The 24,511-nt window shown below is 46.3% G+C and overlaps 1 protein-coding gene across 1 annotated transcript; it reads left to right on the top strand.

Annotated features, from left to right (window-relative positions):
• Positions 1–1,845: 1,845 nt before the first annotated feature.
• Positions 1,846–21,566, top strand: BATF (basic leucine zipper ATF-like transcription factor). The gene is made up of 3 exons (XM_068560814.1): positions 1,846–1,964; positions 4,265–4,369; positions 21,057–21,566. The coding sequence occupies exons 1-3, from the start codon at positions 1,902–1,904 to the stop codon at positions 21,264–21,266; spliced, it is 378 nt and encodes a 125-aa protein (XP_068416915.1). The 5' UTR covers positions 1,846–1,901; the 3' UTR covers positions 21,267–21,566.
• Positions 21,567–24,511: the final 2,945 nt, after the last annotated feature.

Raw genomic sequence — 24,511 nt, 5'->3', positions numbered from 1 at the left:
GGAGCTCCCCACTTCTTTCAGAACAAAAGCCAAACTCCTTACAGTGGCCTCCAAGACCCGAAGGAAACTCCTGGTACCTCTCTGACTTCATCTTCCGCCACGCACTGCTTCTCACTCCAGCTACACTGGCCTCCCTGCTGTTCTTCTAACAACCAAACACTCCCACCTCAGGTCCTTGCTGGAATGTCCTTCCCCTAGATACCCATACCATTCACTCCCTCCTTTCCTTCGGGGCTCTGCTCATATATCCCCCTTTCAGGAAGGCCTTCCTAACCATCCTGTAGAAGTAGCAACCCACTGACCCACAGAATTCCCTACCCCTTACCTGCTTTATTTTCCTCCATAGCACTTGTCACCATCTGCTGTATTAGATATTAACTTCTTTGTTTACTGTCTGCTTCTGCCACTCAGATATAATTTCCACGGGGTAAGGAATTTTGCTTTGCTCAACTTACCTCCAGGACAGTATTGTCTTAGGGCAGAAATTCAGCCAGTGGACACAACATCCTTCAGGGGCCAGACTTCCTGCCAATTAGGACTAAGCAAGGCAAGTATTTAGCTTTGAGCCATGCTGGGAATAAGGCAAGACAGTTTTTAAAAGCCAGAATGCCCAGGTGTGTGTGGGATTGCTTACTGAGACCTATTCCAACGTGCTCACAGCAAGACAAGTAACACTACAAGTAACAGCTGACTTCATGGCATATTTTATAGTCTGCTGGGAGCCTTCTGATCCACCCTCTTATTTGCTTCTTGAAACAGCCCTGAGGGGTAGGCAGGGCAGGTTCTATCATTCTCCATTTACAGATGAAGATAATGAGGGGTATAGAGTTCAAGTGAGCTACCCAAGGCCACAGACAAACTAAGTGGTAGAGGCAGAATTCCTGGTTGTTTTGACTCCAAGTACAGTGCTCATTTCAGTGTGTGTGTGTGTGTGTGTGTGTGTGTGTGTGTTTAACTGTTTCTCCATTCTGGGATCTGACCTTGTGACCTTCTTGAATCATTAAGATTCCAGGTCAATCCTGACCCCCTGAAAGACCTTCAACAGAGGAGGCATCTTTTCTCTAAAGACAGCACCTGCCAAGAGGCATAGGTGATGAGTAAACGTTTAGAGCATCAATTCCAGACCAGCCCCTGTGGCTTTCAGACCTACCACAGTCTCTTCTGTCTGATAGTCAGGAAAGGACCGTGCCCTTGGGTCCCTTCACCCCTAGCCCACCCCAAGGCAGGCCGGGCTGCAAGGGGAAAGGGGAAGGCCTCCCACAAGACAGGACCGGCAGCTGCTTTCAGGTGAAAACCAGAAAGAAATCCCAGCCCCGCTGCTTTATTTTGGTTTAAAAATCAAGTCGGGTGACAATGGAAACTCTTTCCTTGCTGTCCTCTCCTTTCTGCCCATGTTGACAGAAGACAGACCTGCTAATTCTGGCTGGGGTTTTTCCCTCCCTGGGCTGTTTTTCTCTTTTATCTTCATCAATTGAAGAGAGATGTTCTGTCTTTCAAACTGTCGAAAGGTATCTGGGGTTTTGTGTGTTGTTTTTTTTTTTTTCTTTCTTTCACATAATTCTGTGGGTCTTTTCCCAGATATGTATTTTCTCTCAAGTTAACTTCTAACTTGTTTAAGTTTCCGCCCATGTGACTTCCAGCGCGAGTTACCAGAAACCACAAGAGAGAGAGAGAGGGCGCAAGCCCCAAAGCAAGCGACATGTCCCTGTGGGGAGCAGAGCCTCTGCACCCCAGAGTGAGAAGGACGCCGGGGTCAGAGGTGGCTGCAAGGCGGGCAGAGGAGGGCCCTGCGGAGGGGGGGTGGGCTGGTGGCCCGGGAGCAGTCAGGAAGGGAGGCCGGCTGGGGACAGGAGAACCCAGAGGCGCGAGGGGCTGCGTGGAGAGCCCGGAAGACTGCGGCCATGCCTCACAGCTCCGACAGCAGCGACTCCAGCTTCAGCCGCTCTCCGCCCCCCAGCAAACAGGTAGGGTCCTGCCTTCTGATTCTCCGGGGAAGGGCGGGGAGAGGGCCGGGCTGCCTCGGCCTGCCCCGGGAGCCGAGAGGCCAGGAGATGGCTGGTGGCAGGAGCCCTCTGTTAGACTTAAGACACAGGATCTGCGGTGAAGCTGTGCATCTCGGCGGAGACCCTCATCCTTCCGCCCATCCTGCCAAATTACGCCCTCCTCATCCCCCGATGGTGCGCATCGCCTCCACCTCACCTGGGGTCCCACCCCATGAAGCTTTCGAGGAAGCCAAGAGGAGAATGAACACCAAAGAACTCTGGTCTCTTAGAGGAAAGAGTCTACCTCTCTCCAAGGCAGTAGCAAAATGAGAGGAGGAGTCTTAACGCGGGCTCCAGGCACGCACACCCTGAATGCTAGATGGTTGCCCAGGAGACAGCCCGCAGGACAAGAGAGGAAAGGGATGGGGGTAAAGTAAAAGGGGGCAGAAGAGCAGGTTGGAAGGAGGAGGACCCCGTGCCAGCTCCGAGGATCTATCTTACCTCCTGGGTATGGCTACTGCTGCTAGCACAGGTGGCGGAGAGAGGGCTGGGGGAGGAAGGAAATGAATCAGGAGATGGTTCTGGGGACTTGGAGACATTCCTTAGTAGCTCAGCTCAGCTCTGGGGAAACCAGAGAGATGAAGGTGGAGATTCTGGGAGCATTGGGAGTCTAGGTTGTGACTTCCAACTCAAAAGTTTTCAGCTTGAGGGTTGCCAAAAACAAAAAAACAAAAACGGGGGCACCCTGGCTGCCTTGCAGCTCCTGGGGCTTTCTCCTCACCACATCCCTCGACAGCGCTCTCGATAGGAAGCCCTCTTCCTTCTCATCTAATACACCAGTGGGGGACAATTCCTTATCCAACTTTGTGGTTTAAAAACTGCATTCTTTTGTTAGCATGGATATCCGAGAGGGCTTTCAAAATGCTGCAGCCCAAATAACAGTATGTAAACATATACTACAGCTTCTGTCATCAATATCTAACAGGAGAGCAGCAGGTAGGAAGAAGTCCTAGTGGAGACCTCTAGAGGACAGACAATCCAGTCCTCTGCTCAAGATGGTATCAGAGGGGTTCAGACTGCCTGGAAGTTTGTACTCTTCTTAGGAAGGAAATTACTCACGGCTTTCATGGTAACCTCGTTCCCCATCCCCCTTAGAGAAAGAGCACTTCCTTTCTATCTAACCAAATGCCCTCCGACTGCAATGGCCTGGAAGTATTGGGCACACTGGTGAGACATATGCCTGGTGGGCAGAGTCTTGCCCGAGGAACTGTGTCCCTCTAGCCTGTGGGGACGTGAGAGGGGACAGGGCAGAAGGTACAGAAGGGTTTCACTCAGATTCCTCCACCTACCCTGCAGCATCTGGGGGAAAGCCGGAGCTAGCCTCTCTGCCCAAGTAGAGCACATGCCCATCTGTGGGGTGCACTTAGAGAACACCCAAAGTTCCCTGTGTCCTCCTAAGCACCCATCCACTGTCTGCCACGGCCAGGTAATCTCCACCATTAAAACTGTTCTTGGTCTCCAGTTTGTACTAGGCATTGTGCTCAGGGCCATGGGGGATATCAAGGTCACTGAGCATAATGAAGGCAATGCAGGGGAAGAAGAGGCAGATCTGGGGTGGGGACCTCAGTCCAGGGGCACAGCAGAAGACACAAGGGGTACAAACCAGGAAGGTAGTGGTGGCAGGGGCGGGGGCGGCTTGGAAAGGCATCAGACTTAGCATTAGAAGATGTAACTCTCAGATTACTGTGAGCTCTTGGGCAAGCTCTTTGAGCCTCAGTTTCCCCCACATATAAGATGGAAATAAGGGTATCAACTTCACAGAATTGGGGACTTCAACAAGAGCACCTCTGAGAAAAAGCACTTGCACAGAAGCTAGCACATAGTAGGTACTTAACAGAGTTTTGGAAAAAAAAAAATAGCAAGAAGGTTCTAGGCCAAAAGTGAGAGGGTGAGGGTGGAGCAGACCTGAAGAGGAGAGGTGATAAAATACACTTCATCGCCTTAACCATCTTTTTCCAAATACAGCCCTATTGAGTTCTCAAGCTCTTTTGCCCTCTTCCTGTCTCTTTTGGCCAAAGTTATAGAGACCTAAGAGAGTGTAACAGAGTGTGGAGAAAAGTTCCCTTTTGGGTTCAGCCTTTTGGTAAATAGGGGGGTGGATGGGCAAGTAAAGATGAAGAAATGGAAGGGTGGACAGCCGGATATCAAACACCATGAGAGCCTGCCTCCACTCAGAAGAGAGGGTTAGACTCCCCTAATTCTCATCATCCTCTGCTTCCCAGGACTCATCTGATGATGTGAGAAAAGTTCAGAGAAGGGAGAAAAATCGCATTGCTGCCCAGAAGAGCCGACAGAGGCAGACACAGAAAGCTGACACCCTCCATCTGGTGAGTGTTCAGACCTTTCTTCACCCTCTTGAGCCGTAGGCTTTGCTCCCCACTGCCTGTGGACTCCTGGACCATAGCTTTGAGTCTGCCTGCGTGGGGATGTGTATGTGGGGGAGTCGGCGGAGGGATGCAGGTGAGGTGGGGAGGGGAGGCTCTCCTGTGAGTGCATTGAGAAGATTCCGTAACAGGGGATGGGCCAGGAGGCTGAAAGAGAAATGAGCACCAAGAGGGCACGAGGAGTAAAGGAGCTGAGTGTGGGCAGCCCAGAGGCTGGTGGAAGGCAGATCCACCTGCTGAGAGACGGGGTAGCCTGAGACAGCTCCATCCCTCACGAACCCAGAGAGCGGAAGGCAGGACTGCCTTTGGGAGGAATGTAGAGGGTGTTGAGGAGCCCATTGTCCCACAGTGCTAGGAACGCATATAGTCCCATCCCCTGGGAGGCCAGTTGGGCGGCCACCCTGAGGTCTGCATTTGGGACAAGGAGGTCCACAGGGTGCTGCACCCCATACCTCTTTTCTGAACATTATTAAGGTTTGATTTCGAAATTTCTATTTTGATGATATCCCAAGGGGTCTGTGAAAGATACAGTTTCAGGTGCACGTATCTGGGATGGTCACCATCCTGGTTGAGTTGCCTCCAGTCTCACAGTTTCTAGGGAAGCCCTGATCCCTGGCTTGAGCAGGGGCCTTGGGTGATCTGAACTGCATCTCCACCAGCAGCCCAAGATCCTGGTCAGTGTTTCCAAATTCTGGCTGTGTGCTTCATAAAGCAAAGCTTCCTCCTCATCTCCCACACTTTACCACCTCTTCTCTCTTCGCTCTGACCCTTAATTTGCTCCCTGTCTGACCAGCTCTTATTTCACTGGCTCCTTCCTCTTCCATCCCTTCAGCCCTTCCTCTGACGCCTCTGCCTTCTCGTCCCTCCTCCTGAGCCATTCCCAAACCTCTGGCATCCCAGTAATTCATTCCAATGGTAAAAAGGGCAATTGACACCAAAAATTAATATGCTTATGGTTATTTGAAAGATTAGCCTGGTAATTGGCCAGTTAAAGAATAGTTGTTTTATTCCTATCAAGAAAAAGTAAGATGTAGTCTTAGGTAAAAAGATGCTGCTTTTAGCTTTGTAAGGAAGCAGAGAGCAGGCTGCACCAAGATCTCTGATTGGATGCTTGTGTTTTATTTGAAACGTATTCAACATGTCTTCCATTGCATACTAATGTAGTTTTATGTTCATGAGTATTTGTTGAATTGAAAGAAAGAATGAATGAACACCAAGTCTGTTCTTCTCTTTGATAACTGTGATCAGCAGTCTAAATGTTAAGTTGGTGGTGGCCCTGCTTCTTATATGTTCTCCATGATTTCATTATGGCTTAGGGGCTCACAACACTCCAGTTTACTATTTTTTTTTAAATTTTATTTATTTATTTATTTATTTATTTATTTATTTATTTATTTATTTATTTATGGCTGTGTTGGGTCTTCGTTTCTGTGTGAGGGCTTCCTCTAGTTGCGGCAAGTGGGGACCACTCTTCATCGTGGTGCGCGGGCCTCTCACTATCACGGCCTCTCTTGTTGCGGAGCACAGGCTCCAGATGCACAGGCTCAGTAATTGTGGCTCACGGGCCTAGTTGCTTCGCTGCCTGTGGGATCTTCCCAGACCAGGGCTCGAACCCGTGTCCCCTGCATTGGCAGGCAGATTCTCAACCACTGCGCCACCAGGGAAGCCCCAGTTTACTATTTTAAGCTTGAAAATCTATGATCACTCACTTGTCTCCATCACAGTCTGATTCTAATTCAATATTCTTTGCAGCAAGCAAATGAACAAATAAATAGAAATTAGTAAGGATAAAACCTACCTTTTTGTATAAGTAGACAATGTCCCAAGACTGGAAATATACTATAAGCTTTATAAGTTTGTAATATTAAAAAAAAAAAAAACCCTGGAAACTAAGTATAGCTCAGCAGTGCCGCAGTCATAAGGACATGGTTTGAACCCCAGCTCTGCCATTTGTTATCCGTATGACCCACCTTAGACCTTAGAGATGTTCTTAACCTCCCTTAGACTCAGTTTTCTTATTAGGAAAATGGGACAGTAACTACCTACCTCATAGAGATAGTGCATATAAAGAGCTCAAGCATCAGTCACTGATATATCATAAATATTCAAAAATGTTGAGGATAATAAGAGTAATATTAATAATAGTTATTATTAGAAAAACAAGATAATCACAACTAAGATTTTATGTATATGAATTTATACTTATATATAAATCACAGGATCTCAGGGCTGAAAGATTTCTTAAAGGCTGGAAAGTTCAGACACAGTTTGATGCTTGAGACTTTCTAGAACACCCTCTGGAAATGGTCCCCAGTGTATGCCTGGTCACTTCTAGTGACAGAGAGCCCCCTGCCTCCTAACAGGAGCAGAGGAGTCTTCCTTATCTTGAGCTGCGCCACTGTCTCCCTGGAAATTCAACCCCCTGGTCTTCCTTCAACCCCTTGGGGATGTATCAGTGAGGGTGACATGTATGTTTCTTTGCTGTGGCAAGGTTTTCAACACTAACTCATCTGTCTCTCTTTGCAAGACAAGAGTTAGAACCAGAAGATTTAGCCCATCTGATTTCTTAGTTCCCAGACCAGGGATCGAACCCATGACCCCTGCAGTGGAAGTGAGGAGTCCTAACCACTGGACCACCAGGAATTCTCCCACATTCTGTTTTAATTCTCTTTTGGTTGGTGTCTCAAACAGCACTCATCACACTCAGTTCCTTTTCTGCCGCAGTCAACTATAGAGTCCATTAGGCATAGTAAAGGCATTGATTAAAAAGGAGAAAGTCATATCTTGACCCATTCACTTTCAAAAGATATTAGTAGCTAATAAGTGGATCCAAGATAATCAGCTGCAAAACTATGAAAAATAATAGGAATCCAGTCAGCTTTCAAAGTTAACACAAAAAATAATAACTTTTCCTAGGCAAATTAGATTAGAAAATTTAATAGGAAGAAAGATTCTGTTTATAATACCAAGAACAGCAAATGGAAGGAAGGAATAAATTTAACAAAAAATATGCAGGGTTTAATTTTTTAAACTTCAAAACTATTCTAAGTGATTAAAAAACACTCAAATAAATGGAAAGATATACCTTATGTAAAGATAGCAATTTTCCTTACGTTAATTTAGAAATTGAATTAATTTGATATGATCTTAATAAACTAGGATTTTCTGGGTATTGGAGGAAAATGAAATTAGCTATTCTAAGTACCTGGAGAAAAATAACCATGTGAGAGTTTCCAGGAAAATTCTAAAAAAGGAGGGTAATTAGAGACGATTAGGTGAATAAGATATTAAAGTGAATTACAAAGATAGATTTCAAAGCAGTGTGGAAAAGACAAAACATTGGACAGAATAGAACTCAGAAATAGACCCACAAGCAAGCTCAAATTTAAGACCCCAATACATATGTCAGTTCCTAAGACACAAGTACAGATGCAAAATATCTAGGATGGCATTTCAAACCAGAGAGAGAAAGATGAATTATTCAATAAATAGTGTTGGGACAACTGGCTAGTCATTTGAAAAAAAAAAAAAAAAAAAAGAAGGTAGAGTCTTCATTTCTTATACAACACACACATAGATTAAATGTGGGAAAAGATTAAAGAAATTTGAAAAAAATAGCATTAAAAATATTTATCTTGGAATGAAGTCTTTTCCGGATAAAATGCAAAACCCTGAACCCATAAAGGGAAAGATTGATATACATTACCTTTATACATAAAAAGTGAAAGTGTCTATACAGCTCAAAGTACCTAACATGCAAAATCAAAGGCAAGTGAAGACTGGGAAAAATACCTGCAACACGTATGACCAAAAAAGGGCATATTTGCTTAATATATGAGAGCTCTTATGAATAAGGAAGCGATCAACAACCCAAAAGAAAAAATGAGCGATAATTAGGAATAGGCAATTTACAGAAAGAGAGAAATAAATGGCAAATAAATATGGAAAAGGTGCTAGACCTTACTTAGTTAGGGAAATGACAAAGCAACAGTTAGATCCCCTGCCAGATTGGCAAAGACAAAAAATGTTGCTAATACACCATGTTGCCAAGGTGATGGATAAGCTGGTACCACCACACACTACTAGAAGTCTAAGTGGGTACAGTTCCGTTAGAGGGCAATTTGACCATATCCATCCAAATTACAAGTGCACATACACAGTAACTCGGCAATTTTACATCTGGGTGTCTGTTTAGAAACATACCCACAGATTTCATAATTATGTACATGTAAAGATAACCATTGCTGCTTTGTTTGTCATAGCAAAGACCGGAAACAAGCTAAACATTCATCAGTAAGGGACTCAAATAAACTATCGTTTGTTCATTCAGTGGATACCACGAAGGTGTTAAAATAACGAGTTATATCCAGATGTGCTAATCTGAAAAGATTATCAAGCCTCTATACTCTTAAGTGAAAAAGTATGAGTATGGTGTATAGTTTTCTCCCATGCATATTTTTAATAAAAAGAAAAACATATGTGCATATGTGTATAAACTTTAAAATTTTCAAATAGGTTTTCCCCAAAAATTGCTAACGATATATATTTCTGAAAAGTAGGACAAAAGGTCTAAAGCAGGAGAGAGATACCTTGCATTTATTTTTACCTTTTTATATAGTTTGGATGTTTTTATTACGTGCTTTTATTTTTATAATGTAGATATTTAAATTCCCAATATCGATCATTATTACATATGCATTAGGATGATTTCTTTTCTAATTTGATTTCAAACATTGAATAGTCTTCCACTGTGACATTTTATCCCTTGAACATCCTACATAAATATCTCAGTTCTTTGGGACAACCAACTGTCAGCTGGGATTTGTAATGAGTAATCCTAAGGTCTCCAGCGCTAGTAAGAGATGACAGACCAGTTTCATTTGCGTGGTTATCCTGGTAATTGTAGGATATCTCTGGTGCCTTGGAGCAGGAAGGATTTTGAGCCTGTGTCCCAGGTTAGTGGGAAAGAAAGTTGAGATCAGTTGAGAAGCTTTGTTCATGAAAAGGCTAAAAGTAGAGGGGGTGGTGGGCAGACAGTAATATTAGCCCAGAGCTGTGATGTTGACAAGTCAGATCTGGCCTTGAGGATGGAACTGGAAGAAAAGTACAGTAACAGGGCCAGATCTGGAAGCTGGAACTTCAGGTACTTAGATGGGGGTGGGACAGGTGCTTGCCTGGGGCTGGCTCCTGAAGGAGCCTCACATTAGTTTAAGAAAAGAAAAAGATTTACAGGTTCCAGGGTAGATCTTTAATGCCATATATAACAAACATCATGAGTGTAAATTATGCCTGAAATTAAGCTGATGCTGTGAGAAATAAGGTATTTACAATTGGAGGAAAACTGAGTAATGGAGGAAACGAAGCTCAGCAAAGATGTTAACTTCCTGGGCCTCCTTAGAAGGAGACACTGTTGTTTTTGGTTTTCTGGGAAGGCCTGGGAGAGAAGCCTGTTCATGGTCCTTTTTCATTCCGTCAGTTTTTTTTCTCTCTCTGGGAGACCATGCCATAAGATTTATTGGCATAGAGAAATCACAGGTAAAATGAAATAAAACAAAAAGCTAGAAAGTATGTTCTAGCTAGTTCCACCCTAAAGAAGTTCAGTGTTGGGCTTCCCTGGTGGCGCAGTGGTTGAGAATCTGCCTGCCAATGCAGGGGACACGGGTTCGAGCCCTGGTCTGGGAAGATCCCACATGCCGCGGAGCAACTAGACCCGTGAGCCACAACTACTGAGCCTGCGCGTCTGGAGCCTGTGCTCCACAACAAGAGAGGCCGCGATAGTGAGAGGCCCGCGCACCGCGATTAAGAGTGGCCCCCACTCGCCGCAACTAGAGAAAGCCCTCGCACAGAAACGAAGACCCAACACAGCCATAAATAAATACATAAATAAACCCAAAGTTTTAAAAAAAAAAAAGTTGTGCCATTTAAAAAAAAAAAAAAAAGTTCAGCGTAAAATCAGTGAACTTTGTGTGGAAAAGAGCCATTTCTCTTGGGCCTCTATTGCTATGAACTTCTTTTTATTAAAAACATATTAATTGTATTAGGTTAAGTAACTTGTCTGAGGTCATACCTCTTGTAACTAGGTCTGTCTGACTGAAGAGCCCATCTTCCTAACCACTAGGCAACACAGCCTCTTCCTTTGGACTCGCATGAAGATGTATTCATCTTCCCTAACTGATCCTCCTTGAATCTCTTCCTGAATTTTTTTCTCTTGTTCTTTAAGCAACATCCTCCAAAGTTGACACTTTTCCTCCTCCATCATTAGGCCTAGTCAAGAAATTAATGATGTCGCTAAGCAATAGATTGATATAGCCATTGAGACCATTTTTAAATAAAGCTGTGTAGCAATAAATATTAACATCTTGCTCTTTGGTGCAGCAATTCCACTTACAGGAATTTGAAGAAACAGTGATGCACAAAGATGCTCAATTCATCATTATTTGTGAACAGTAAACACTTTATCAATACTATAAAATTGGACATATACCCCACTACTGGAGATTAAGTATATTACAACACATTCATATACTAGAATTTTATGTTGGCAATAAAAATGACTAAGTGGATCTGTATTTATCAACACAGATAACACAGATTTCCTTAGTCTCCTCTGTAGGACTAGGTCTGGCCCTCTGAGTCCTAAGGGGTTCCACAGGACAAAGTCTCCTTCAGATTGTGGCGTGTCTGTAGAGGATCCTGTCATGGGTCCACATGGTAGCTTGTGGATGGAATAACAATAACTATAGTCATACCCCATTCTTGATGGAATCACAGAATTAAAAGGAAACTCAGAGATACTCTAGGTCACGCTGCTGTGTTACCAGTGAGGGTACTGATGTCTTCCTTAAGGACACCCAAGAACCCAAACCTCTTGCCTTCCCACCTCTTGCTTTTGTTTTTGTGCCACTTTGCTGAGCAGGACTTTGCTCGGCAGATGGTGTTGCTTCACATGTCCTTTTGCAAAGGGTGAGCCAAGAAGTAGGCCATTACCTAGGACACGTAAACGGCCTAGGCACTCTTCAGCAACAAAACCCAAGCACACAGCAAGAGACGAAAAAGGCAGAGAGTCCCAGGCTGAGAGGGGCTAAGTTTAAATGTTCCTTTATCTAAAAAAGGTCTTAAAGTTGTAATCCAAAATCAAAAGGACAATGACATATTGGGGGAAATATTTGTGTCAAATTAAATAAATTCAGATTTAATATTTTCTTTTTTAAAGATTTTTTTTTGATGTGGACCATTTTTAAAGTCTTTATTGAATTTGTTACAGTATTGCTTCTGTTTTATGTTTTGGTTTTTTGGCCGTGAGGCATGTGGGATCTTAGCTCCCCGACCAGGGATTGAACCTGCTCCCCCTCGTACTGGAAGTCGAAGTCTTAACCACTGGACCGCCAGGGAAGTCCCCTTGATTTAATATTTATACTATAGAAAGAACATTCTTTTTAAGAAAAACATCAAGACTCCAATAGATAAGTGGGCAAAGGCTATGAACAGAAAGCTTACGTAACATTTTTTCCTACCAAAATGAAAATAACCCAATTTTCTATTCTGATTGTGCAAACAGTATACACTATGGATTTCTCAACCTCAGCAATATTGACACTCTGAGTTGGACAACTCTTTGTTGTGTATGTGGGAGGGGGTTGGCCCCCTGCACTGTAAAATGTAAAATCTACCCACTAGATGCCAGTAGCACCACCTCACCCCTCTAGCTGTGAAAATCAAAAATATTTCTAAATCTTCCCAAATGTTCCCTTGGGGGGCAAAATTGTCCTTGGTTGAGAATGCTGTACTAGGGAGTAGACATGCAGAAATCTTACTTCTTGATAATTGATAACTTGTAACATTGAAATGAAATTAAGAAACCTTCAAAAAGTTAGTTGGCAAAATAAATTATTTAAAATTACAACACCTAAATCCCAACGAAGTTGTAGTAAAATTAATATATACATTCACTGCCGATGACATTGTATATATTACGTAACCCTTTTACAGCAATACTTACGTGAACTGGAAGATGTTCACTGCAGCATTATTTATAATAGCAGCCAAAATGTCCAGCATTAGAAAGCCATGTTAAGTAAATTGTGCATCATCTATTTGTTGATGTCACCATTAAAAGAATAATTATGGTGATTTTTTAAGTATGACAAAATTATGACAAAAAGGAAAATACAAATTGTATATGTACTCTGAGATTTTATAAAAATAAGTATCCGTGTTTGTTAGAAAGGACAAGATGGCAACATATACAAATGAAAAGAGTCACGTTTAGAGGACTGGGATCATGGGTGGGTATACTTTTAAAAAAATATCTTTAGTTATACTGTATATTTTTTATTTAAAAACATAAAAAAAGATCAAATAGAGCGCTGAGTGAATTCTGGTAGAAATCGAGGATGAGAGCAGAGAGGGTATCATTGAGTTAGAATTTGGGGGGCAGGCTTTGGTAGGAGATCTTATAATTTATCATCCAAATAGGCACATTTTTGAGTGAAAAGAGACACTAGTAAAAATTACACTAGGACGATAGCTATGAACTGGGACTGTCCCAGTAAACATCTGGTCACGCTAGATTTAGGGGAACCAAGGAGGGTGACCTAAAGCTAAAGGACCTAAAGGAAAATTCAAGAGCTGTAATAAATTTCAGAGCCAAGCAGAGGGGGCTAGATTCCTGGTACCAAAATGCAATTTCCTGCACTAGATAACCCTGTAACTAACATATTTTCCAGGTACTCAGCTGGCACGAGACTATGCCTTATTGCTAAGAGTTTGGGGAGGTCCAGAAAATGATGAAAGCAAAGGCCATATTCCTAGTACTAGAGCTCACGTCAGCAGAAATGATTCATTCTGTTGTACAAGTATATATGAAATGCCTCCTACGGGCATTTTTTCTAGGCGCTGAGAATTCAGCTGGGACAAGACAGACTAAGTCCCTGATTTCAGGGACCTTACGTTCAACCAGAAGTCAGACTTGAAAATCAACTGATCAATCGTTATTTGTTATTTCACTAATCACACAAAGGGAAGAGGGCTTCGAAGAAAACCAAATAGTGCAATATTGACAGTGACTTAGGGACAGAGATGGGGACAGTGATCAAGGAAGGTCTTTCTGAGGCCCTGACATTTGAGATCAAATATGAGTCAAGAGAAGGAGCCTGGGAAGATCTGGGGAAAGGATGTTCTCTTGCAGAGACTTCAGGCCAAACTGTGAGCGGCCTGTCAGGGTCAGAAAGATGCCTTGTGGGGCCCGGGACTGTGAGAGCGTGAGGTGGAGCTCAGGAACAAAGGCCATTGTGCTGCAGGGAGCAGGAACCAGACTGGGGGTGGGTGGTGGGTGGAGGGTCAACAGAATGAATTCAAATTCAGTGGGGACAGAGTGGGGGCAGATATATCTGAAGCTAAATTCTGATCTACAAAATGCGAAGCAATTACACCTCACTGGGCTGTTTGAGAGTTAATGAGAGAGCAAATGTAAAAACAAAGCAATAGTGCATTTTTTGTCTGTTTTGCATTGGAGAGAAGACTTTATTTGTTTGCTTAATGCAGAGAGGCTGGCATTTTCCTATAAATCAATCAGGTAAAGATATCAGATGTATTATCATATATGAAAACATATGCCCTACTTTCCAGTTGTTTATATGAACTTTAAGAACACAAAGGGACTTCCCTGGCGGTCCAGTGGTTAGCGCTCCGTGCTTCCACTGCAGGGGGCACAAGTTCGATCCCCGGTCGGGGAACTAAGATCCCACATGCCAAAAAAAAAAAAGAACACTAACTGTTTCACTGGCTGGGCTTTTCACCACCACTGGTCAAGTCTCCTTTGCTTGGTATGGTTCGGACAGGTCAAGTTCAAGCCAGGGAAACTGTATGCAGGGTTCTCACAGTGGTGTGATTCTGCTGCCCCCATTCCATAGCTTCAGTTTCGGGAACAAAAGCAGGGGTTTGACTGGGCCTTTTTTAAAAAAATGAATATCTTACACTCACTTGTAACTATCCTAGAGTTAAAAGTAGAAGCTATAAAAGTACTTAAATGCTTGGTTAAGCACTCCCTGGGAAATTTCATGGACATCACAAACAGCAGACCCTTCAAATGCAGGTCTCAGAGTTTGGTAAATTATTATAGACTCCAAGTTGGCAGTCAAGCAACATGATTTTACTGAACACCTACTATGTGCCAGGCACAGTCCCAGGCACTGAGGACAAAACAGCGAAGACAAGGATAGCTCCCGGCCTCATGGAGCTCAACAATCTAAAGGACAACTAATTTGATAAAGTTATCATTAATGAGATTCCAATAAGTGCCCTACCTCTCACCTTTCCGTAAGAATGAACTATTCTGGGCTACTTGAAATTTTCGCCAAATATGATTCTTTGCCTTGAACAGTCATTTACTTTTAGAAAAAAATTTTGACTTAGAAATGTCCTCCTCCTTCTTTAAAGTTCTTTATATTATACTTATATTATTCATACTATGTTATACAATAAAATTATTTAATAAAATAAAAAATATATAAATATATAACGTATGATATAATAAATTTAACAAAATCAAACCTTGCATATATTTATATTGTTATATTATTTTAAAGAGGAATCCACTATGAACATAATTCACAAGCTAGTTGCTCATTAAGCTCACCTGGGAAGTATTTTTTTAATCTTGATGCCTGAGACCAAGTCTGGAACAATTAAATTGGAACCTGTCAGGGGTGAAATCCAGGAATTAAGATTTTTTAAAGCTCTTCAGGCAACTGCAGTGTGCAGCCAGGGTTGAGAATCAGGGAGCAGTGACATTTGAAGCCTGTCAGGTGCATGTGGTAGAATGTGTGGAGTGAATTTGGGGCAGTTTTGTGGGTATATACCCAGACACTCTGTCTCAGAGGCCCGGCAGCTTAAAACAAAACAAACAATTCAAACCTTGATGTTGATGGCAATTATTAGTTGTTTGTTTTTCAAAATTGGACTTGCTAGTGATAACCTTTCTAACTTGAGGTATCAGTCAGGATTGCATTCTGCTGTGAGTTATAGAAAAACTATCAAACAGAGGCATCAACAAGTCACCATTTGTATTTTATATTTTTCTCATATACTAAGAAGTTCAGAAGTAGACAGTCCAGGGATAGTGCAAGGATGTCGTCAAAGAACCAAGCTCCTTCTTTCTCTCTGCACAGCCATCCTCAGTATGTGGATGAGTTTTCATCCTCAAGGCTGCAAGATGGCTGCTGAACCTCCAGGCATCAATCCGTGTCCAGGGAGGGTAGCCTTTGTCTGGTGAAGCTTTGCCTTTTTCCCTGAGGAGTGAAGCTCGTCCCCTCCCTTCCTACCCCCTACCCCTCCCCCCCCATTTCTGCTTGTCTTATTGGTCAGACTCTGTCACATGGTCATATCTACCTGCAGGGGAAGCCGGGTAATTGAGGGATTCTTTTCCCAGCCTCTCTAAAGGAAAGCAGGGGGAAGGAGTTTGGAACAGATATTGAGTGAGCCAACCTATAGTGTTTCTCACATACGAGGTCAATGAAATCATAGCCCTGAAAGCCAAAGAACAGGAGACAGGAACCCAGGCAGGGACCTGAGGGGCATGGCTGATGTGGCTAAACATCAGTGGATGATGAGGTGCTGACGGCCCTGGAGCTTCAGCTTTAAGGTATGAAAGTGAAGATTTCTCCAGAATTATTCAGTGCAAAGACCTATGGTTTAGCGATTCCTCTTCTCTTCTCATCCGGTGAGGAACAGGAGTTGGAGTTAATTTCCCCAGGATTCAGGGGAAAGGTAGGCATAGATCCCACTATGGCTTGGGATGTGCCCTACCTCTCAGTTCACAGACCCCTCCGGGAAAGCCGGGCTCCACCCTATGTCTGCATGGGGGATGGGGGCTGGAAACTGCTGGAGACTGAACAAATAACTGGGTGTGAGGGACATGAGCTTGACACACTACTCTCGCATTGAAGTGTGGGTGGGAGCTAAAAGGTCACCTTACCAATAAATGACTGCCTGTTCTGTCGAGGAGGAAACACACAGGGACTATTTTCACCCTTCTGGAAAGTGTGATTAGAAAATTCAAGGAGAAGGTCAAGACACAAACCAGAACTGGCAGGAAGGAGGACCAAGCCCTGCTCAGAAGGCCTGGAGAGTCCCTGCCAGAGCCTTGGGTCAGAGCCTGCCCTCAGCCTTGGTCCCAACTGGCTTTCCTGTGGGTAAGGGACCCGCCTGGGGATTCCCCATCATTCAAGCGCTCTGCAGTGACCCGCTACTTGGCCCCTCCACTAGGGAATTTCCCAGAATGTTCCCACACCCCCAGAAGTCTCCTCCTTAGCCACCCCCAAGCTGCTTGTGGTTCCTGGTAGGGGTGGCATCAAGTAACCTCACAGGTGAGTGTGAATTGTGAACATTGGCATCTCAATTTGCGCGAGGCGGGCAAAGAGGGAAGATGAAATTGGAAAGTCAACCAGGCTGAGGCCTCACAGGAGATAATTACCAGATATCATAAGATTTAAACAGACTTCAAAGGCAAGAGAGGATGGTGGGCACAGACTCTGAAGCCAGACTGTCTCAGTTCAAGCCCTGGTGCTGCAACTGACAAGTTGTGTGACCTTGAACAAGTTACTTAACTTCTCTGTATCTTAGGTTTTCCTCTTCTGTAAAATGTGGCTAATAATATTATCTACCACATAGGATTGTTGCAAAGATTAAATATAATGATAATTGTAATTATGTGATTGGGCACATGGTAGCACCCAATAAATGTTAGTTATTATTAAATCAAACTGGATTATTCTTTTAAAATTTTGGTTTCTACTAATCTTTCTCATATAAATTGAGTCTATGTACCTCTGCTCCCAACACACCTACCCCTTCCCTTAGAGGCTCTGGTTGGCTAATATACACAGGTAGTCAATTTAAAAATCTGAAATATTTGAGTTGCAGAGGGCTTGGAGATCTTCTAATCCTGTGGTTTTCAACATTCACTGCACATGAGAATCCCCTGGGGAGCCCTTAACAACCCAATGCCCAGGTGCACCCAGACGGATTAAATCAGAATCAGGCATCAATATTGTTAAAACTTTCCAGGGATCCCACTGATCCCAGCGTGTGACCAAGGCTGAGAATCATTGTGTTGGTCCAGTCTTCCTGTTTTAAAGTGAGGCAACTGGGGCTCAGAGTGGGAAAGGGAGTCACCGAGGGTCACCAAGCCAGGACCAGGACCCCTGTCCACAGTTAACTGATGGAGCCCACCATTGTCATGTATTTCGGACCTCACTGTGCATCTGGGGAAGGTCTGGCCCCGAGTCAACCCTCTCACAGAGTAGCTGGACAGGATATTCCCTCCCAACTCAGGTCAGGAGGCGATGACCGGCTCTGTGATTGGAAGAGTGTAACCGACTCAGGGTTCTTGTACTGTGTTTAAGGATCACCCAAACCAAGACCCAGTTTTCTCTTGGAAGGCTACTGATCTTAGTGACCTCCAGAGACCCTGAGTCACCAAGTCTCTCAGGAGAAGCCATGGGTGTGCTAAAAGGAACACAGGGCTGAGGATGGGGAAGCCCTGAGCCCAGCCCTGCTCTGCACCTACATGGTTATGGGGCTTTGGATCAATCACTCAAAGTTTCTGGCCCGCTTAGAAAATAAGTGTCTTGAGGTGAATCTATAGCCCTTTGTCCTAGCAGCTGCTGCCACCAGCCTGTAATCATTTTGGGGGGTATGCGCAATAGGTTTGTCCCAGGGTCTCAGTTGGCCTCATCTGTAAAGTAGGGATAATAACAGCTGGCCTTGCATAGCCACCTCAGAGGGTTGCTGTGAGGAGCCTGAAGTGCCTAAATGAATTCCGAAAAGTAAAAAGCAGGTTACTTGGAAGCCCAAGGGCAGGCTCACCCCTCCCCCATCACAGGAGAAGGCATGCATGTTAGAAGCCAAAATTTACTTTCTAAACATTACTTTCCTTTTCCCCTTGAGTTCTTGGTTTCCAGCCCCCACTGGGAATTTAGGGGGAAATTAGAGGGGTGTGATCATGGTACCTCTGGGTCAAGAGCTGCTCCCATGGCCACCTTTGCCATCTGTCCCTGTGTGAGAGCCCCTTCCACAGCATGACGGCCCCAGGGAGGGTCAGAGTGGACCAAGCAGTGGCAGGTGGGGATGTGGAGGGCTGAGAACCCCAGATCAGCCACTTCCTTCTGCAAGTGAAGTCAAACTCTTCCTCTGCGAAGTGTCTGGCTGGCGGCAGGTCCCCTGGGCTGGCAGTACTGGTTTCTCTGGGGCCCTGGCAGGAAGCAGTCTTGCTTCCCAAGGTAAAGACAAGTTTCTTGTCACAGGTGGTTGTTTTCTACTTAGAGGCGGGTGGCGGTTATGAATGCTCTCCTAGCGCTCTGGGATCTCCCAGGGGGGCGGGGAGAGGGAGAGGAGAAAGCCAGAGTTCAGCAGGGCTCGCTGAGGGAGGAAGAGCCCGCTGTCACTTCCCGAAAGCTGGGCCGGCCTCTAGGCGGAGAGAAGGTCGGAGCAACTGGTCCCTGTGGCCCGCCTACCCCACCCCTCCCTTCTGCCTCGGGGTTTGCCCAGGCTCTTTGGAGCACAGAACTTACAGTAAATGTTGTCACCAGTGGAAACTCTCAGAGGGGGTGAGGAAAAGGGCTAGAGGAAGGGGCCAGGACTCCCGGCCCCCAGTTCCCGTCTTACCAACACCCCCCAGTCTCATGTGTTGCTTTATCTTACCTTTTGGTAAAGAGGGGATGCCCTCTCTCTGGGATGTGCCCGGAAACAACCAAATGGTAAGATGAACGAGCCGGTCACACCCCGCAGAAGCAGCAGCCCGTGCCCCTGACTCTACCATCATGGCTGTTGGTATCCCAACTCCCCCACCCCATTTTAGAGATGGGGGTTTTCTTTGTACCGACCTAGGCACATTTTCTAGCTCAGTACCACATACAGGAAATGCCAGGCTGAGGCTGAGCACGCTCACACTTGTTCTGTACAAACGGATGGAATCTGGCTTGATGGATAAGGCCACATTCTCCTCTACCACTTAAAAAGAACCGCCAGGTGCATGGGTTAGGGCAACTGGCAGTGTAACTAGCTCTCATTAACCTGTAGCTCATGCTCCTGATGGATTATCTAAGGCAAATTTTAAATGTCAAGTTATCTCACATCTGCTCACTGCCCACTGTAATTCTGAGTCAACTTCTGGTCCAGACGTTGATGTCATCAGGCAGCCAATCAACAAACACTTGAGTTCATACTCTAGGCCAGGCACTTAATAAGTGCTTGAATAATTAAAATAAATTTATTATCATATTTAACATTAATATCTATTGTTTTCAAACTTGCCTGATCATCAGAATAATCTGGGGCACTTGTTAAAACTTCAGATTCCCAGAGTTCACAGAAAATCCCAAACCCACTGAGTTCAAATCTCTAGATTTGAGGAAGGGCCTGGAACTATATTTTTATCAGGCCCTCAGATTAATTCTAATGATACAGCAAGTTTGGAAAATACTAACCTAAGTGAAACAGAACTAGAAAAATAAGACCTGGACTCCAAATATTAGGTCGCTTTTTGAACTGAAATGTAATTTATTTGCATCTCCAGTGCCATTTTTCCTTCCTCTGTGGGTACCAATGATTAGCCCAGAAGGTCTATTTGAGTCAAGGAATGTGAACCTTAAAGTTACATTGGAAATGCAATTCTCCTGGGTTTTCTGAAGGTGGGATCGTTTTCCAGTAAATGCTAATTACCAGGGTGTCACTGTTGATTAATCAATGATGTGATCAGTAATCAGCGCTCTTTACCCTGAGTTTTTCTGATTAGCATGTATCTGATGGGTCCCTTAAGCAACAGGGGAAAGGTGTTTCTGGAAAAAAGGAAGCACAGGTGCTTGGGACACACCCAGAGTACTACAGAACAAGCTGCTGGAAGAGCAGAATGGCGTGCAGTCGAACACTGTGCTGGAGTTTGACTATTTACTATTTAGAAAGACCCTAAACATTCTAGAATCTGGGTGAAGTAGACAATTAACCATGGACTCCATTTGTAAGACTAAATGCAAATGCTGGTAACGTTAGGAGAAGACACTGTACAACATAGAGAAGAAAAGAGTGAAATTAGTTTAAGACGGTCTCACAAACTCTTTTCCATTTTGCTGGGCTCTGGCCTCCAGCCGGTTTCCCTTGACATGTACTTGCCACTCTCAACCCTCATACACACTCACAGAGATCTATGCATGTACACCTGCACACAAAGGAGCACACATGCAAATTCACACATGCCTTCACACACACGTCTCTCTTCGTTGGGACCATATGAAACTGCCATTCTTATAGGTCAAAACAGACAAATATCAGCAATTTCACATGGTTCAAGCTAATAGCTACGCATATACATGCACAAATATACGTGTGTTATAGATGCACCCATCCACACACAGGACACATACAAATATACATGCACACGTGCACACTCGCATGTGCAGAAAAAGTCACCGATGCCCTTCTCCATGGCTGTCCTAGTGAAAATCTAACGCAGACTCCCGCTTCACAACGCCCTCCCGCGCCCGCCCCCCGCCCCCCCCCCGCCCCCCCCCCCCCCCCCCCGCAATCTTGCCTAGCGCTGACATTAACCTGCAACGTCCATCCTTTCCGCTCGCAGGAGAGTGAAGACCTGGAGAAACAGAACGCGGCGCTGCGGAAGGAGATCAAACAGCTCACGGAGGAGCTGAAGTACTTCACATCGGTGCTGAGCAGCCACGAGCCCCTGTGCTCGGTGCTGGCCCCCGGCGCGCCCTCGCCCCCCGAGGTGGTGTACAGCGCCCACGCCTTCCACCAGCCTCACGTCAGCTCCCCGCGCTTCCAGCCCTGAGCTCCCCGAGGGCGGGAGAGAGCGGAGCCCCCAGCCCCAGCTGCTCCCAGGCCTCGGGAGGGGCACGCAGACTGTGGCCAGCGGCCCTCGTCCCTCAGCGCCCTCTCCACCCGGAGACCCGGAGGCGGAGGCCTGGACCGGGATGGAGCACAGGACGCAGCTGCTGGACGTGTGTGCGGCCTCCCGAAGTGTGGCCGACCGCCCGGCACCGTGGGCTGGACCTTCACGTGGGTGGGAGGCCGGATCCAGAGCTACGTCAAGCATAACGCCCAAGTCCCGTTGCACAGAGGGAGGAGGGGTAGGGAAGGGTTATTTTTCTAAATAAATGTCTTAAAAGAAACCAGTCTGGCCAGGGCTTGAAACCTTAAGTTCTGTGGGGTTGGGGTCTTTTTTGGTTCTTGGCCTCAGGAGCCCTTAAAGCTCAGGAGACTCTGCTAATATCGCTTCTTTTCCATGGCTTGTTAATCTGCTTGGGAAGCTGGGTTTTTGCAAAGAATCTTCAATTCTCCTTCTAGGCATCTTCTTGATTTTCCTCCCCAAATCACCTCACTGTGACCTCTCACTTTCCATTCCTTGCATCATGCTTTCTAGATTGTCTAGACGTTTCTAGGGTCATTCTCTAGACAGGAGAAGGACCAGCGCCAGATGTTGTGGAGTGGGATGGTCATTCGAGTCGGTACTCTCATCTCCCACGACTACACTGACCCAGCCCCGTCCAGACGGCCGGCGCTGGGGGATGCTGCGTGCCAGGCCCCGTGCAAGGAACTCCAGTAACACGAGGAGCACCTCACGTGAAGGCGAGGCTTTCCTCATGCTCTCGTGGGGCAACACGTGGTTCAGAGACACAGGTGCTACGTGTCCTGCTGAGGACTCCACCTCCCCTGGGAAGCTGTGATAAAGCACACACAACTTTGCCATCTCCACAGGCTGCCATTTTGAGCACAGTCTGAGGGCAGCAGTGGCTCAGATAACATAGGACTATCTTCAGGGCTTCAGATCCACAAGTTCTGGCAGAGCTGAAACCAGTGTGCTCTGCTTCCCCTGCTCTGATGTCCACCTGCTCCTCAGAAATCCCCAGGCTAAGTGCCCGCTGGCCTTACCCACACCACTCTCCAAGAGCCATGGCAGGGCCTTCCCACACACGTGGCCCCTGCTGAGCCAGCTGGGGCCCAAAGCGACAGGGATCGCCACGGAAGGTGTCGGGTGCAGCCCCTTCAGCAGCCTCCCCATCTCACCCCTTGGTCCTTCAGTGGGCCTGCCACTGCCTGCGGCCCCCCTGCTGGTGGCCATCTTGGTGAGCACAGGAGAAAGGGAGGAACAGGCCAGCTCCCCTGTGCCGGCACCTTCTCAGCCTGCCCACCAACAGCTCTGGTTGGCTTGAGGCAAGGTTTCAGCTCTGGACCTCCCCTGCCCAAGTCTCTCCTAACGCCTGGGATTATGCCAGTGTTGTGCTAGTGTGATTACTAAACTCTGCAGAGGCCTGGAAAAGCTGTGTCCTAGCACGTGGGCACCTGACTTCCTTGCAACCTAACTATGGGACAAGTCCAGCCCAAGAGCCTCTGAAGGCACACTGCCACCGTTGGGCCGCCCACCCCTGAAGCCAATGCCTGTGGATGCCCAGAGTGCGGGAAGTGGGCTCAGAGCCTGTGGGAGACAGGCCAGAAGACCTTCCCCAAGGATCGGCATTGCGTCCAGTGCGGAGTCCTGCATTTTAACCTTTCGTCTCCCAACAAAACTTGGTAAATGAGGCTCCCCTTCCAGTGCACGGACTCGGTGTAGGCTGGGGTGTGTGATGAGGGGCTACAGCAAGGAGGTTCTCTCTCATCAGTTTCCTCAGGGCTTGGTTTCCGGTAGCTGATGCTCTGGGTAGCTCCTTCCCACCCCCGCTGTAACAGGCAAAGCAAAGAAGCCTATGGTCACTTCAGATGTGGCCTGCGTTGAATAGAATTCATTTTTCTTTCTTAGCCTTAGGAAGCAGAACTTTCCAGCTAGCTCTACCTGCACCAGGCCTCTCATGGGCCTCCTTCCAATCAGAGATGTTTCTCCCCCCAACCCTGCTCTAGGGCTGTGATTTCCCCCCAGAAACCCCCACAGAAGGCACATGACCAGCGCTGAGCATCTTCAGATGACATTCAGAGCCAGAACCAGAAATGCAGAGCTCACATGTGCTGCTCCCATCTCTCGGAAGGACTTCTCTTCCCCTTTCATTCTCTACTTTCTAATGACCTGGGGCAGTTCCACTTCTCCTTTCTGATCAGTCTGACAGAGGCTGCAGAAGTCTAGGGTGAGTGCCAAAGCTGACTTCATTGCCACACAGGGAAATTGGAGGGGCAGCTGCAGATAGGTATGAACTTCCAGAGCCTTGAACACGGATGTCCCACCATACAGGTTCTGTCCCAGCCTCCTACCCATGACAGGGATAGTTCCCTCAGGCTGGTGGACCAGTGACCCACAAATGCCTCCAGGGCCCAGGCAGGGACTATAAATACATGAAACTCACCAGAAGCAGGACAGTTGGGAGTGGCAGGGAGTGTGGCAAACTGAGGAGTGAGTGCTTACCTGCCTAAAGCAGACAGCTGCCCCTCGGTTCTACCCCATGCTGCCATGGATAGCACAGGGAGCACAGGGAGAAACAGCCCCCAGACTGCAGCCTATTCTCTTCTCGTCTCTCCCCCGGCTCCTCCTCAGCGGCCTCACGTGCATGTTGGTGGACATACCAGCCTACAAAACTGGTCCATCCACACTCCTCCCCCACAGCAGCCATCCCTGAGCCACCCCCTCAGGCCCAGGGGTGCACCTACCAGTGTCTGATCTACTCTGGCAAAGAGTTATCCAGGGAAGAGGACTACAGCTGCTGGAAGCCAGCTCAGGGACACGGACAGCGGATTCCGATCTGCTGGGTATATGGAGCTTGGTCTAAAGAGAACAGAGGGCTCTGGGTAGGCATGTCCCCTTGGTCCTCAGGACTCCCGGCCCCATGAGAAGGGTATAGCAGGGGGAGGGGAGTCCCTGTAATGTGGGGAGTCCAGAGCAGGGGCCTCTTTTGCTCGGGTCTGAGGGTGGCCCTGCAGAGGTCTGCCAGTTTGTCACTCTGATCTAGGTTAACGATGTCTCCGTGGAAAGCCCAGGCAAGGGGAAGGCTCCATGCAGCCAGAAATGGGCACATCGCTATCTGTCAGTTTGACGTGAGGGTTCCTGGGGAATGTTTGTTTCCCCACCTGCCGTCTCAGTGTCTATCTCCTACT

Source organism: Eschrichtius robustus, chromosome 1 (genome assembly GCF_028021215.1).
Source record: "Eschrichtius robustus isolate mEscRob2 chromosome 1, mEscRob2.pri, whole genome shotgun sequence".
In the NCBI taxonomy this organism is placed as follows: Eukaryota; Metazoa; Chordata; class Mammalia; order Artiodactyla; family Eschrichtiidae; genus Eschrichtius; species Eschrichtius robustus.
This window is presented reverse-complemented; position numbering and strand designations above follow the sequence as displayed.

Excerpts from the sequence above, each read along its gene's own strand:
- BATF (XM_068560814.1), top strand. The coding sequence starts at position 1,902 with ATGCCTCACAGCTCCGACAGCAGCGACTCCAGCTTCAGCCGCTCTCCG. Across the intron at positions 1,965-4,264 it reads CTCCGCCCCCCAGCAAACAG|GACTCATCTGATGATGTGAG; the intron begins GTAGGGTCCTGC and ends TCTGCTTCCCAG. Across the intron at positions 4,370-21,056 it reads AAGCTGACACCCTCCATCTG|GAGAGTGAAGACCTGGAGAA; the intron begins GTGAGTGTTCAG and ends TTCCGCTCGCAG.